Consider the following 13,483-nt stretch of genomic DNA (forward strand, 5'->3'; position numbering starts at 1 on the left):
AGAATATAAACAATTTCTTTTTTTTGGTATTTGTTTGTAATGAGTTGAATGGTATTATTGGTGATAAAATACTTGTTCTTGAAGAAAGTGCGGCTCCTTTAAACAAGTTTAATAAGTTATTGACTCTTTTTAAAAGAAAGGAAATACCTTTAACTATATAGATATATGTATGTATATGTATATATATATACAAGTACACACACACGCAAATAAACACACACACACACAATAAGAAGAAAAAGGTATTTTTTTTAGAACAAAAAAAAAAGGGAAAAGAAGAAAAAGAAAGAAAAAAATTTGTTGATGCTGCATATAGACCCACTTATTTTACCCATAAAAAAGACGACGTTAGCTTTTGTGACTGAAATTTTTTTTTTTTTTTGAAAATACTTTGTAAAAAATATAATCGTAAGATGAAAATAACTCGCATAATAGAACCTTTTGAACAATTCAGTGAAGCCATAGTCTTGTCTTGTATATTTAAGCAGAATGCTTCTTATTCTTGATAAAGTGTTTACACATTTTTTTTCATAGCTACATACTGATACCTTTAATTTGTCTATTATATGAGCTACTTATCAATTGACTTTTTCTATTCGCTAGACACCAAAATCAAAGCTATTATCGAATAGCATCTGAAGAATCCTAATATATTTATCATCCTTGTTCAATTTGGCTGACCATTATCTTATGTCATTGTTTGCTTTTAAACAATGTCTTATGAACAAGTATGGCTTTTATTTATAGTAGAAACTACTTTTAGGATACAAAAAAGGATTAGGAGATAACATCTTCGAAGTGCATGAATATAATAGTTAAAGTAGGAATACCAACCAGATAAATAGTCCAAAAGCCATATACCAACAACGCTTTTCATTGGGTATACGTTTGATGGATTGGTTCTTTTTGATGCAAGGTATCATTGATTTCATTAAATTATGCATAGGATATTGGACCTCTTGAAATGAAGTTATTTCTTCTATCAGAAAAATGCACATAAGGATAGCATAAAACCTATTTGTGCACTCATGAATACTTTAAATACCTATAAACCATGTTTAATAACATATGAGATATCCTTGGAGTTGATTTGGACCAAAAAAAGTGACATGTCCAAAATGGCCAAAATATGCCTTTCGATCAAAGGCTAGTACTCATGAAAATCGTTGGTTTGACAACCTTTAATCTTCTATTTGACGCTAAAAGACGAAAAATAAAGCTATTGACAAGCTTAAATACTCAAAATGTGCACCGGAAGCTCTAGTTTTTGATGAATGTGTTTGATTGTCAAACGTACTATAAAAATAATGAGTTATGAGCAAAAAAAAAAACTTTGTAAACATGTTTGCCTATTCGCTCAAAATTTTAGCAGCGAAGTTCCTGTGTTTTTTAAATCATTGGACTCAGAAAACAAAGACCTAGAACTTTTTTCACTACATCAAAGCCTAATAAATACGTCTTTATGTAGTTCTCAGCAAAAGCTCGATTTTTGATGCGGCTGAGAAGACTTGGAATGACTTATATTTCAATCTTCACGCATGGCTATCTTGTGTGTGTGCGCATAATGAAGCTTTAACTCAAGACCATCTCAGTCCGGCAGTGACTGCTTTGCGGTAAAGAGCTTGATTTTTTTGCTACTGCAATGGACCCCCTTCTTTTTCTTTTTCTTTTTTTCTTGAACAAGTATGAACACTGCAAGATCCCTTCAGTCCTTGAACAGATTGGTCTCAGTTAGACACTTTCACCAAGCAGCACCTGCCTTATCTCATATTGGTCGACAATCAATTGCATTTTCCCGAGACATCAAAATAGAACATGATTTAACACCTATCATTGAACCCCGTATCCCTTCTGAACTCAACAATACTCTCTTGACTGTAACAGGCCCTCTTGGTAAATTACAGTTGCCTATCAAACCCTTTGTCAAGATTGGTATCACACCTGCTGCTGAAGATGATGCCAATGCCGAAAATATGCTTCAAGTTGCTGTTGAGAATGACCAAGTTAAGCAACAGCGTGCTATGTGGGGTACTACACGCGCCTTGATCAACAATGCTATTGTAGGTGTATCAGATGGATATAAAGTGCATTTGCGTCTAGTAGGTGTTGGTTACAGAGGTACACTTGAGAACAATAACAGAGTCTTGTCTCTCAAGTTGGGCTACTCCCATCCTATCCAGATGGAATTACCAGAGGGTGTTACTTGCTCAGTGCCTGCACCTAATCGTATTATTCTGCAAGGTATCAACCTTCAACATGTCACTGAATTTGCTGCTAAAGTGCAACGTTGGAGAATGCCTGAACCTTACAATCAAAAGGGTATTTTCATTAATGATCAAACAATCAAAAAGAAGGAAGGCAAGAAGAAATAAGAAAATAAAAAGGATTAGAATAAAGTATTGTATAAAATATTATTTAGAAGCAACACAAACTACGTTTCTAGGAGATGCAGTAAGTTCAAAAAGTGGATACATCCATGCTCCTTTTTGAGTATCGCTGCTTGATTTAACTACACCTTTCAGATAGAGCAAACGATCTACCAAAATGATAGATTCAATTATAGGAGCCAATAGGCCACGTAGAATCCAGAGTGTTACAAACTGTTTGTCGAGTTGTCTTTCTTTGGCTTTTAAGTAGTGTAGTTCTGCTTCTTCTGGTGTGATTGTATCTTCAGGTAGCTTGAGTCTCTTAAGGGATGCTTTTACAAAAGGCACGAATGCTTTGTTTTGTTTGATTCTACCTAGTCGAGGAGGATCATTGATATCTGCCAACCCTCTTTCTACTAGCAATTCCTATATAGACTGATAAACATAATGCCATTTGCCAATTCACTTACCATTAATAAAGCTCTAAAATAATAATTATCAAATGCCTGTATACATTGTTGGCCTTCCTCTAACCACCTTGAAGGTGAATGACATGCTAGTACTTTGGCAGTAGATCCTACTTTAATTATGTCTTGTTTATTTTTTAGATAATTACTCATAGGAAACCCTTCTGTTGTCAATGCATTGTAACAGCAACCTACATTGACTACACAAGATACTTGCTCACTCTCTGCAAATAAATTGAATATCATGGGTGACAAATCACCACATGTATGCAATCCAGTCACTAACCAGCGCTTATCAACAGATCCAGGACTCCATTTAGCCAAGACTTGTGAAATATTTTCGGGTGTAATTTTTTCTGTTACATGCTTCAGATTGGGCTGTTCTTTTGTCTTTGCTTTCAATGCCTTTTGATCAAATCGAATGGCCCCTTGTGTTTGTATTTCAGACATGTCTACTGCCAATACTTCGAATCCATAATCAAAAGAGAGTACACGCGATAAATAGCCTTGTCCTGAGCCAAGATCAATGATGGAATGAATATCTCTCTGATCAGCCACATCCTTGATAAGCTGACTCAATAATTCGACTTCATGGATCTTTTTATCGCTCATACCGCCTTGAATATGCTTACTCATATTTTGTTGTTGATCACTTAGGTTTACCACTGCTTATCTTATGCATTAGTATATACACATATACATATTGATTTGCTTACTTCGAGGCAGAGCAAGGTCGCGTGTTGCTTCCAAGTATTCGCGCAAAGAATTTGGCCAAATAGACTTTTTTTTTTATGATGTTAAGGAACAGGTATGGTTACTAAGACAGCACAACTTACATAATCACTCTTCTCACTTGTCAGTTCCAACATGGCCATGGTCCAGTCATCACCTGCTTCTTCCATACGTGCCATGAGTGCTTCTCGCCATTCCAGTGGGAACTTTTCCCATTCTTGGTGTGTGATAAAATTGAAGGCCAAGACATGAATAAGCCAATGATAATTTTGATAGAATTTTAATAGTCTTTCAAGATACTGTTCTAAACTATCATCTTTGTATTTAGCTGGTAAAGGATTCGAATTCATGATACTTTAAAAAATTAAAAATTAAAAAGTTTTTTTATCAAATATTTGAACACTGTTGTTGTGTAGCAATGGCTGCCTTGATCTCATACAATTGTTTGTTGAAAACAAAACTAAAGATGCCAATATTGTACTTAAAGAGAACAGAATGAACTACCTTACAAACCTTGTATATGTTCATACACTTATAAGTGCTTGGTGGTGCAATTGGTTTCTGATTCTTGTTTATTATTGATGTTAATTTCGCCTTTGAGCTTTTCAATATAGTAAATTTAGGTACAATACACAAAGCTTATAGATACATGAATAGCTACAATGATAAATCCTACTCCATCATGCTCTGCGAATTCCTTGCTAGAGTTCTGAGCATCATCCAGCATTTTTCGAGAGAGATTTGCGGAGTTCGTTGCCACAGAAAAAAAAAACTTTTTCTTAAATATCCTCAGATATTAAGCTGTGGAGATGATCTCTCTTCATGCTAAACATAGTCTGATCTTGAATCCAAAGGGAAGGGTTCATTGCATGCTCTTTTCTTTGTTTGCCTAGAGTGTTTAACGATCAAAAAAGTGAATACTATAAATATTCCATGGAACCTTTAATTGAATAATTTTCAATACAATTGCAGTTTAAGTCTCAGAGTCATGAACAACCGAAGAAAAAAAATGAATTAATTGAAGTATTATTAATTACAATTTGACATGTTGGGAAGATTACTTAAAGGACACCACACATTTTTTTTATTTTACTGCTCACCAACATGATGTAAACAATGCACTTTTAGCATCATCTCATAACGATTGAATTTACACCTTAAAGCTAAAAATAGGGCTGAGTTCTCTTCAATTTTGGTTGGTGGTATGAACCTGTATCCCTCTATCACTTTGATACCAATCAAATTACTCAAATTCCCGTTCTCTAAATAAGGAAGGTGGGGAAATGTGGGACAAAACGGGATTATTGAATCGTATGTTACTTAGTGTTTCCCTGAGGCAAACTCCTCGGTTTTCTATTGGATCTTACATAATAGCTTGGTGGATCTCGACTTTAACTTCTATTTTAGAATTTCAACCTGACTCTGCAGGTAAAGGGAAAGCGGGAATAGACGGTAAGGCCAGAGAGAAGGGGGGAACATGACTTGATGGTAAGTCAGGGTACTTCTGAATGGCTGCGTATACTACTGGATATGTTGGAAAAGAGCCATAAATCTATGAAATTATGTGGATTCTGTAAGAATCAAGGCATTTCTTTTCTGTTTTAATATTTTTTCTGTAATAGAACGTAACCGTATAAAAAGTACAGAATGAAGAAGAAACGGAAAAGAAGTTCAAACACTCGTCATCAAACCTTCTAGACAGACCACAGAATATGCTGATGTAGCATGGTAGATGCAGCACGGAAAACGAAAATGAAGTATCATTGAGACCTAAATCTGAGCCATTTGTTCTATGAATAATGGGTTACGAATGGGGTGCTTTTTGCTATTTGAAAACAAACATACGATTTGCAATTACCAATCTCTATGGGTAAAATCACTTTAGACTGTCACTGTACGACTTGTAAGAAAGATTGTGCGTAATCCTTCTATTCTTCTTTGTTTGTCATACTGAAAAAAAGACTTTGTGAGGGGTTCTCATTTCTTGGTCTTTGATATGGATATAATTCTTGAAAACATATGACATGTAGTTGAAATAATGATCAAAAAAGTAATTCTGGTTCAACGTTCCACATGGCATGACAAAAAAAAGCGTTGAATCAATGGTATTACACACAATTTCTGGTCTTCAAATCAAATATTCCTTTTATAGTACGCGGGGTAGGTTTGCGTGGATCGTGAAGATGTCAAGAAAAAGTATAAAAGCAAATTGATTTTCTTATTGTTGCCTTTTTTTTTCCTTATTATTATCCATATAAATCTCTTTTTCTATTTAACATGAATTCACTTGATATGAAATTACCCGGGTACTTAGTGTACTGCGTGGTTATCTCTTGCCTTGGTTCATTCAGTAACGGTTGGGTTATTGGTTCTGCCAATGTTCCTGGCCAAGTCACTCACGCCTGTGAAAACGGTGCTTCCCATATTGCTAACAGTGCTTTTCCTGATTGTTTACCAATGAATGACGCCCTTTGGTATGATCACACTTCTTTTTTCTGTAATGAAATTTTACTGACATATTCTATTTTATAGGGGTTTTGCTGTTGCTTCTTTCTGTGTCGGTGGTCTCTTTGGTGGTTTCTTTGGTGGTGCCATCCAAACTAAATTCGGTCGTAAGAAGACTATCATCTTCAACAATATTGGTTGGATTATTGGTGCTATTTTGATTGGTGCCTCTGTTTCTCCTGCTATGTTCATTATTGGTCGTATCTTCTGTGGCCTTTCTTGTGGTCTTGGTTCTCTTGCTACTCCTACTTATGTCGGTGAAATCTCAACTGTCAAGGCTCGTGGTATGATGGGTACCTGTAACCAATTTGCTGTTGTCATCGGTATTTTGCTTGCTTCTGTTATTGGTCTTCCTTTGGCCTATGTTCCTCTCTGGAGAATCAACTTTGCCATTGTTGCTATTCCTGCCATTGCTCAATTCTTTTTGATGGCTGGTTGTGTTGAATCTCCTAGATACCTCATCTCTCAAAACCGCCTCGAAGAAGCTCGTATCAACCTTCAAAAACTTCGTCCTAATGCTGACATTGAACAAGAATTCTACGAACAAGTTGAAGGTATTCTCGGAAGATCTGCTGCTGAAGCCGTTACCAACACTGCCAACATCAAGGCTACTCAAGAAAAAGATGGAAAAGAAGCCTTTGCCAACGAAAGCCTCGAAGATGGTATTGTTCCTGCTGAAGATACTACCCAACGTGCCAACATGAACATGATTCAAATCTTTGCTGACCCCATTATGCGTAAGATTTCTCTTACTGTTCTCTGCCTCCACGTTATTCAACAATTGATTGGTATGAACGCTGTCATGTATTACTCCACCTCTATCTTCTTGATGTCTTTTGATGCTGACATGGCCAAGTACATGGCCATCGTTACCACTGTTGTCAATTTTGTGTCCACCATTGCCTCCTTGTTCTTGATTGATCGCATGGGTCGTCGTATCCTTCTTTTGATTGCTGAAGCTGGTGCTTGTATTTTCTCTGTTCTTTTGGTCATTGGTTACGTTTACAAGGTCGGTCCTCTCTTGATCGTGTCCGTCTTTGGCTATGTTCTTTCCTTTGCCGTTGGCGTTGGACCTATTCCTTGGATGATGACTTCAGAAATGTCTCCTGTCTACGCCTCTTCTGCCGTTGGTTCTTGTGCTACTGCCATGAACTGGGCCATGAACTTCTTGATCGGTCAATGTTTCCCTGTTATCTTCGCTAGAATTCAAGGTTACTCTTTTGCTATCTTTGCTGCTATTGCTGCTATGGCCTTTGTCTTTACTTATGTCTTTGTTCCTGAAACCAAGAACCGTTCTATTGAATCCATTGTCAAGTCCTTTGAAAAATAAGTTATATCCACCTTTCCTCTTTTTTTCTCTCTTCTGTAACATAGTCTTTATATCCTTGTATTTTTAGTTTTCAAACCATGTCAAATAATAATAAATCTCTTTTTACATATATATATACTTTCTCTTTTGTTTAGTCTAACTCTGTCATGAATTTACCTTTTTTTTTATCTTTCTCTCTCACACAAATCCCGTGTTTCCGAATATGTTGGAACGGGAATATCTTGTATTTGTTTTTACAATTGATAAGATGAAACTTTTTTGTTAGTAACACAAATCAGTATAGTATAATACATATCACAAGAAAAGTTTCAGGCAATGAGAGCTAAATTTTAGTTGGCAACCTACTCTTGTGACAAAGTGTGGTTTGGAGGGTGGGAAATGAAGTTTCTTAGTAATAAATTCGATATCACACAGCGTCTTTAAATAGAAATCATTGTGTGCGTCAAGAAGTGGTGCTTCATGGCCACTAAAAACTATTGGCAGTATAGATTTTCTCAACATTCAACGAACAAAAAAATGGGAACTATGATTTCAACATTGAAAAAAAAAAAGCCGATAACAATGTATTAAACTTCTGAATCAAGTATATTCTTCCTTGTTTTTGTCAAGAGGCACAAGTGCTACAACAATACCTTTATCTGAAAGAGAATTGATTATTGTAAGTCTCGATCAATTGAACTGATAGCTCCTCAACTAAAACCATCACAACACTTTTAGAATAAACAAAATAAATAGATAACAAATAAGTGTTAATATACTCACGACTGAATAAAAAAATAGAAGAGATGAGACTAAAGAGTGCTTGGAAGCAAACATGGATAGAGAAAAAGAATGATTTATCATAGTATTGCAAAGAAATAACACCCTATGATTCAACTTCAATCGATCGTTGATTGTCCAAGTAGTTTATAAACAATTAAGCCTGACATAAGCCTTCTATTAGCATAGCTTTGCATAGAGCCAAGAGTTTAGAAGAGCATAATCAATTTAGTATCTCGCAATGAATTGTGCTCAGGAGAGTCCATGGCTTTTGATAACATAATCCTTTTAAAAAGAAGTGCCAACCATTCTGCATCTTGTTTTCAGAATTTCACTTGCTACACGATATAAAAAAAAAACCCAGAGCGTCTGACGAAACTCACCCAGAAAAAAAAATCGCCTCATAGGGGGCTCGAACCCCTGACATTGAGATTAAAAGTCTCACGCTCTACCAACTGAGCTAACAAGGCTTGATGTCCTAAAAATCAATTGGTTTAATAAGTGCAAAAAACAAAATTAGTCACGTGATTTAAAGTCATTTGATTGGATGAGCCTCTGCTATTCTCCTTTTTAAGGCTATTTTCAAGTTCAGAAAGATGACATAGTGCTTTTTTTCCTATTGGCGGGGTATAAAAGCAATCATAACAAAAAAAAGGGCCAACAACCCCTTCCATTATCTATTTTCTCCCCTCTCTTTCAAGTAAAAATGGCTTCTCGCATTTTCAACTCTCAAATCGCTGCTTCCGTCAAGCGTGCTGGTGCTCGCTTCCAATCCACCGCTGCTGCTCAAAGCGACTTTCTTGTTCAACGTGATGCCGTCAAGGCTCATGCTGCTAGTAAGCTGTTACTGAAACAAAAAAAAAACTTTTTATTAACCTATCATTCTTTTAGGCTCTGCTTCCACCTGGAAGAAGATTTCCATCTACGTTGTTATTCCTGTGTAATTATCATATGAAAATTTCTACTGTATTTTAACTAAATATCTTGTATAGTCTCGCTGTTGCTTCTTTGAACACCTACAACCTTTATGAAGCTCACGTTGAACACCAAAAGCACCACCCCAAGGAATGGGTCAGATATCCCTACATCAACTTCCGTGCTCGTCAAGCCTTCTGGGGCCCCGAAAGTCTTTTCTTCAACCCCAAGGTCAACCTTTCCGTCAAGGAAGAATAAGCAAGTGTTTGGAATCGATAGCCAACAAATAATAAAAAAAAAAATCGACAAAATATGCATATATACATACACACACATACACACAATTATGTGAAAGAATTAAAGGGAACAGAGGATATCTGTTGTATTAACAAATGATCTTAAAAAAATATGAGCTGATGTTTTTTTTTCCTTTTTTTATGTCAATGAAAAGAAGCTTATTGAATGATGATAGCAAATGAGAATTTAATAAAAAAAACAAGAGAAGGCAGAAAAGAATGTAATTCCATATTTTTACTCTTCATTTGTATACATTTCTTTTTTATTGTCATCATGATGTCAAACAATGGTTTACGCAAGTGGATATTCTTTATTGTAGCGTTCTCAGTAATTGTAAGATAAAAAGTTTGATCTGTTATGTATTCATGCGACTAGCTGCGTATAGTCAGCAATGCCTTTTGCATTTAAAGCCATCTCTATTGTTTATCAACAATTTGATATATTCGCTATTAGTATGTTACCTTCTTTTCAAGTTGAATTGCCTCACTTGTGCATAATTGTACTCTACACAGTAAGTCTTGTTGTATTAAGCAAAGAGCACATTTGTTGGGTAAGCAAATAGATCAATTCGTATTTGTGTGCTAAGTATAGCCCTTACTAGTACTTGGTTCCTTTAACTGTCTTTGTCTTGATCCAATTGGTCTATTCTACATGGTTATTATCCAACAGAGAGATGTATATTCAAGAAAACCTAGACATTTCATGGCAACTAGCATACATGACAAACACAGAGCTTTTGTATGATATGCAAGATCATTGGCATTGTCAAGGTTTTATGACTCGCTTCGATCGCCCCATCTTGTCACTAGATACACATGCGTTGTCAAAAGCATGCTATCCAATTCTGTCAAGAACATTTGGGCCTGCTATATTTGTTTGGGGAATTGTCTTGTGGATCATGAAACTAGTCCAGGTAACAAAATGCTATAAAAAAAAATTAAACATTGTATGTACTGTAGGCAATTGGTCTCTTGTTTATGTACACCTTTTACTTTGATCAAAACTATGTCTTTGACAAATTGTCACAAAAAAACTTGATTTAGGTGATAAAGAAGTATATGTGGTTTTTTTTATGTAAGAACAAAAGAAAATTATATATAATCAAACAAGAAGAAATGTTTATGCTTGCAAACGAAGAAAAAAGGGGAAAAAAGTGATTTAGGGGATATGTATTCTTATGAATATAGAAGAAGATAAAGAAAATGGACATTTTTTTTTAAGAATTAATAGGATCATAACTCCAAATTCTCGCACGATTATCACCGGAACCAGTAGCAAAAAGTGGTCTTCCCGATGGGCTGATAGCAACAGAAATAACTAAGATGAGTTAGTACGTAGTTTATATTTCACATAACAATGTACCTGAATTCTTATGTCCTTGTAACATAAACTGTGTTTGTCCTGTTCGAGGATCCCAGAACTGAACACCACGATCTTTTGAACCAGAAACAACCCAGCGACCATCAGGCGTACAGCCAACTGAGAGCACAAAGTCTTTATGTCCTGTAAATGTCATCTTACAAGGACCTTTGCTTCTGTCTCTGTCCATACCAATACCACGGCCTTCATTTGTTCCCAATTGCCATAGCTTCAATGTCTTATCCAGACTACCACTCACTAACATTTTACCATCGGGCATGAATACAACAGAGTAGACACTGTCCTTGTGTCCTTCTAATCGTTCAAAAAGAACACCTGATTGTGTATCCCAAATTCTAACCATCTTGTCAAGACTGGCAGCAGCGATGATGCGACCATCAGGAGAGAAAGCGACACTTGTGACACCAGGATCCTTTTGATCATGATCTGTGATTCGAAGAACATGGAGACATTTACCATCAGCCATACTCCAAATTCTGGCTGTACAGTCACCGGAGCCAGAAGCAATCAAACGACCATCACGACTAAAATCCAAAGAATAAATATCTTGCTGATGACCAACAAGGATATTTATGATGCGCTTCTTTTGAATATCCCAAATCTAAATACAATGGTTAACATAATTCACTTCTGCTTTTTTAAGCCATTCTTACTCTGATTTGCTTGTCTTCGGCACCAGTGGCTAAATAGTTACCATCAGGACTAAAGCAGACAGAACGAATATACAAATCTCCTTCCATTTTAATATTGTCGTCTTGTAAAACACTATAATAGATGTGTTAGAAAGAAATATCATCGTATCTGGTTGAATACTTGCGCAACTCTTTGAGAAGTGGCAACATCGTAAATAAATGTAGCACGGTTACATCCCGCAGCAAGGTAGCGACCATCAGCACTAAACTTGACACAGCAAACAACACTGGCATGATCAAGGGTGTGAACCAAATCAACCTTCAACTGACGGTTGGTCTTGGGATTGAACAATGCAAACCAATCTTGACCTTCAACCTTCATGTTGGGAGGCACACTTTCAGGATCAACATCAGCCAAGCCGCTTTGTTGCTGTTGATGAGCATTCGAAGGGCTTGCCATGGACTTGGTACGAGGTACCATGGCGGATGAAGCTGTATTGATGTTTTGAGGAGGTGTAGGTACAGAAGACGCTGATTTGCGTTTCAAACTGGGTGATTCGTTATTGCCTTGTGGAGGTTGTTGTTGTTGTTGAGGCGGAGGAGCTGCAGAGCCGGGACGAGAAGGATAGTTATAGCCATTGGGCCATTCTTGCTGTCTTTGTGGTTGTTGAGGATGTGCTGATGTAGGTGGCGTAGGCATGCCTCTGGGTGATTGGGCATAGCCTGGGTTAGATGGAGGAGGGGGTTGGCTGTAGCCTGCTGGAGTGCCTGAAGAAGAAGGTGGAGGAGGCTGGGAAGGAGGATAGGCACCGTGGGGAGGAAGGGGAGGGCCATTAGGTGACTGATCAGACATTTGTGGTGGAGCCACAAGCCCAGGCGGAGCTTGGTTTCCATGCGCATTCATGATACCACCAAAGTAATTGGAACCAGGTCCAATATTGGGTGGAGGAGGTTGATGTGCTTGTTGTTGAGTATGTGGTGGCTGTTGAGGATGAGGAGGTTGTTGCTGAGGATGACCAGGCAAAGGAATACCAGGATGGCTGGCGTTGCCACCGCGCGCTTCAATTTGCTGACGAAGCCTAGCAATTTCATCTTCGTAGCTACACAACACATTTTATTAAACACGCGAAGATACGTGAATCGCAACTTACTGCTTCTTTTGATTTTGCTGAGTACGTTCAAGTTCAAGTAGGCTTTGTTGGAAGCTATTCATTTCAGATATTTGTTGGTTCACTAAGAAAAAAGGGGACTTAGAATACATATGATAGCCTTGGTCTTCTTACTTTTATGTTCAAAGTCATCTCTTTGAGATTTGCAAAGGTAAAGCTCTTGTGCCAACTGGTCAAACTCGCCTCGAATAGACTCGAGCATCTCGACGACACGACTTTGTGGTGCAGGCACCATAGGGCGATGATTATAAACTGACATACTGTGCTACTGTCAATCTAGAGAAATATATGGCGCGTTTCAATCTGAGGATTCAAAACAAGCAAAGGAAAGGGAAAAATTTTCTTTGGTATACGAACCTTGGTTCTTTTTTTTTTTGAATATTTAAGCTGAAAATCAAGATGATGAGAAGTGACAAGAAAATGCACAAAGAAAAGGAATTAGAAGAAAAGAGAGAGAGAGCTAGAGAAAGAGAAAAAAAAAGAGAGAGGGGCCGTCTATCCAATGTAATAAGACCAAAAGAACAACAGCCGCACACGTATAGAGAAAAAAATAATAATAAAAAAAAAAGAGCTCACGTGAATTCCAGCATAGGAAAATAAAAGCGATCCCCAATCGCCCTCCCTTTCCTCCTCCTCCCCAAGAAAAATTCTCTTAACATTTTGTAATTGACTTCAGGGTCAAGGAGCGACTCTCTTTTTCTCTGGCTTGGTTTTAAAGTTTTATGAGCCAATCAAATCGACCCAATTAAATCACTGTTCTGCATGTAAGCAACACATATTTCCGTAGATTTAAGCGTTGTTTTGACTGTAACCATAGTTACTTTACTTGGTAACTACGTCAAAAATCTTCTGAAGAGACTATTTATTTCAAGAGTACTGTATAAGCAGTAAAAAGCAAAAAAAAAGAAAAAAAGAAAAAAAAAGATCTGTG

At 36.9% G+C, this 13,483-nt stretch overlaps 6 protein-coding genes and 1 non-coding gene across 7 annotated transcripts; 4 read left to right on the forward strand and 3 right to left on the reverse strand.

The window, feature by feature from the left end:
- Positions 1 to 1,685: 1,685 nt before the first annotated feature.
- Positions 1,686 to 2,372, forward strand: B0P05DRAFT_472923 (putative ribosomal protein L6; the record flags this gene model as incomplete). The annotated part of the gene is made up of 1 exon (XM_051574710.1): positions 1,686 to 2,372. One exon carries the CDS (start codon positions 1,686 to 1,688, stop codon positions 2,370 to 2,372), a length of 687 nt encoding a protein of 228 aa, XP_051433453.1.
- Positions 2,373 to 2,411: 39 nt separating this feature from the next.
- On the reverse strand, positions 2,412 to 3,445 carry B0P05DRAFT_472818 (methyltransferase domain-containing protein; the record flags this gene model as incomplete). Its single annotated transcript, XM_051574701.1, has 2 exons — positions 2,412 to 2,792; positions 2,837 to 3,445. 2 exons carry the CDS (start codon positions 3,443 to 3,445, stop codon positions 2,412 to 2,414), a joined length of 990 nt encoding a protein of 329 aa, XP_051433454.1.
- A 2,412-nt stretch (positions 3,446 to 5,857) lies between these two features.
- Positions 5,858 to 7,400, forward strand: B0P05DRAFT_472851 (major facilitator superfamily domain-containing protein; the record flags this gene model as incomplete). Its single annotated transcript, XM_051574706.1, has 2 exons — positions 5,858 to 6,039; positions 6,098 to 7,400. The coding sequence occupies 2 exons, from the start codon at positions 5,858 to 5,860 to the stop codon at positions 7,398 to 7,400; spliced, it is 1,485 nt and encodes a 494-aa protein (XP_051433455.1).
- Positions 7,401 to 8,556: 1,156 nt separating this feature from the next.
- Positions 8,557 to 8,629, reverse strand: B0P05DRAFT_t60. Its single transcript has one exon. It is a non-coding gene; the product is annotated as a tRNA-Lys (tRNA).
- Positions 8,630 to 8,865: 236 nt separating this feature from the next.
- B0P05DRAFT_580035 (cytochrome c oxidase, subunit VIa) lies at positions 8,866 to 9,332 on the forward strand (the record flags this gene model as incomplete). The annotated part of the gene is made up of 3 exons (XM_051581986.1): positions 8,866 to 8,995; positions 9,051 to 9,099; positions 9,152 to 9,332. 3 exons carry the CDS (start codon positions 8,866 to 8,868, stop codon positions 9,330 to 9,332), a joined length of 360 nt encoding a protein of 119 aa, XP_051433456.1.
- A 430-nt stretch (positions 9,333 to 9,762) lies between these two features.
- B0P05DRAFT_572702 (uncharacterized protein) lies at positions 9,763 to 10,414 on the forward strand (the record flags this gene model as incomplete). The annotated part of the gene is made up of 4 exons (XM_051581456.1): positions 9,763 to 9,823; positions 9,845 to 9,882; positions 9,973 to 10,284; positions 10,331 to 10,414. 4 exons carry the CDS (start codon positions 9,763 to 9,765, stop codon positions 10,412 to 10,414), a joined length of 495 nt encoding a protein of 164 aa, XP_051433457.1.
- Positions 10,377 to 13,088, reverse strand: B0P05DRAFT_547234 (WD40-repeat-containing domain protein). The gene is made up of 6 exons (XM_051578853.1): positions 12,910 to 13,088; positions 12,667 to 12,828; positions 12,535 to 12,616; positions 11,569 to 12,483; positions 11,405 to 11,516; positions 10,377 to 11,352 (listed from the first exon to the last, which is right to left on the reverse strand). Exons 2-6 carry the CDS (start codon positions 12,809 to 12,811, stop codon positions 10,711 to 10,713), a joined length of 1,896 nt encoding a protein of 631 aa, XP_051433458.1. The 5' UTR covers positions 12,812 to 12,828; positions 12,910 to 13,088; the 3' UTR covers positions 10,377 to 10,710.
- Between the last annotated feature and the right edge of the window lie 395 nt (positions 13,089 to 13,483).

The sequence above is a fragment of the Gilbertella persicaria genome, assembly GCF_025201335.1.
Source record: "Gilbertella persicaria strain CBS 190.32 chromosome Unknown B0P05scaffold_27, whole genome shotgun sequence".
NCBI lineage: Eukaryota > Fungi > Mucoromycota > Mucoromycetes > Mucorales > Choanephoraceae > Gilbertella > Gilbertella persicaria.

Bases quoted from the DNA above. Each gene is read 5' to 3' on its own strand.
- B0P05DRAFT_547234 (XM_051578853.1), bottom strand. From the start codon at position 12,811: ATGTCAGTTTATAATCATCGCCCTATGGTGCCTGCACCACAAAGTCGT. The intron at 12,484-12,534 runs GTAAGTTGCGAT...TGTGTTGTGTAG, and splicing joins CAGCAAAATCAAAAGAAGCA to CTACGAAGATGAAATTGCTA. The intron at 11,353-11,404 runs GTAAGAATGGCT...CATTGTATTTAG, and splicing joins CCGAAGACAAGCAAATCAGA to ATTTGGGATATTCAAAAGAA.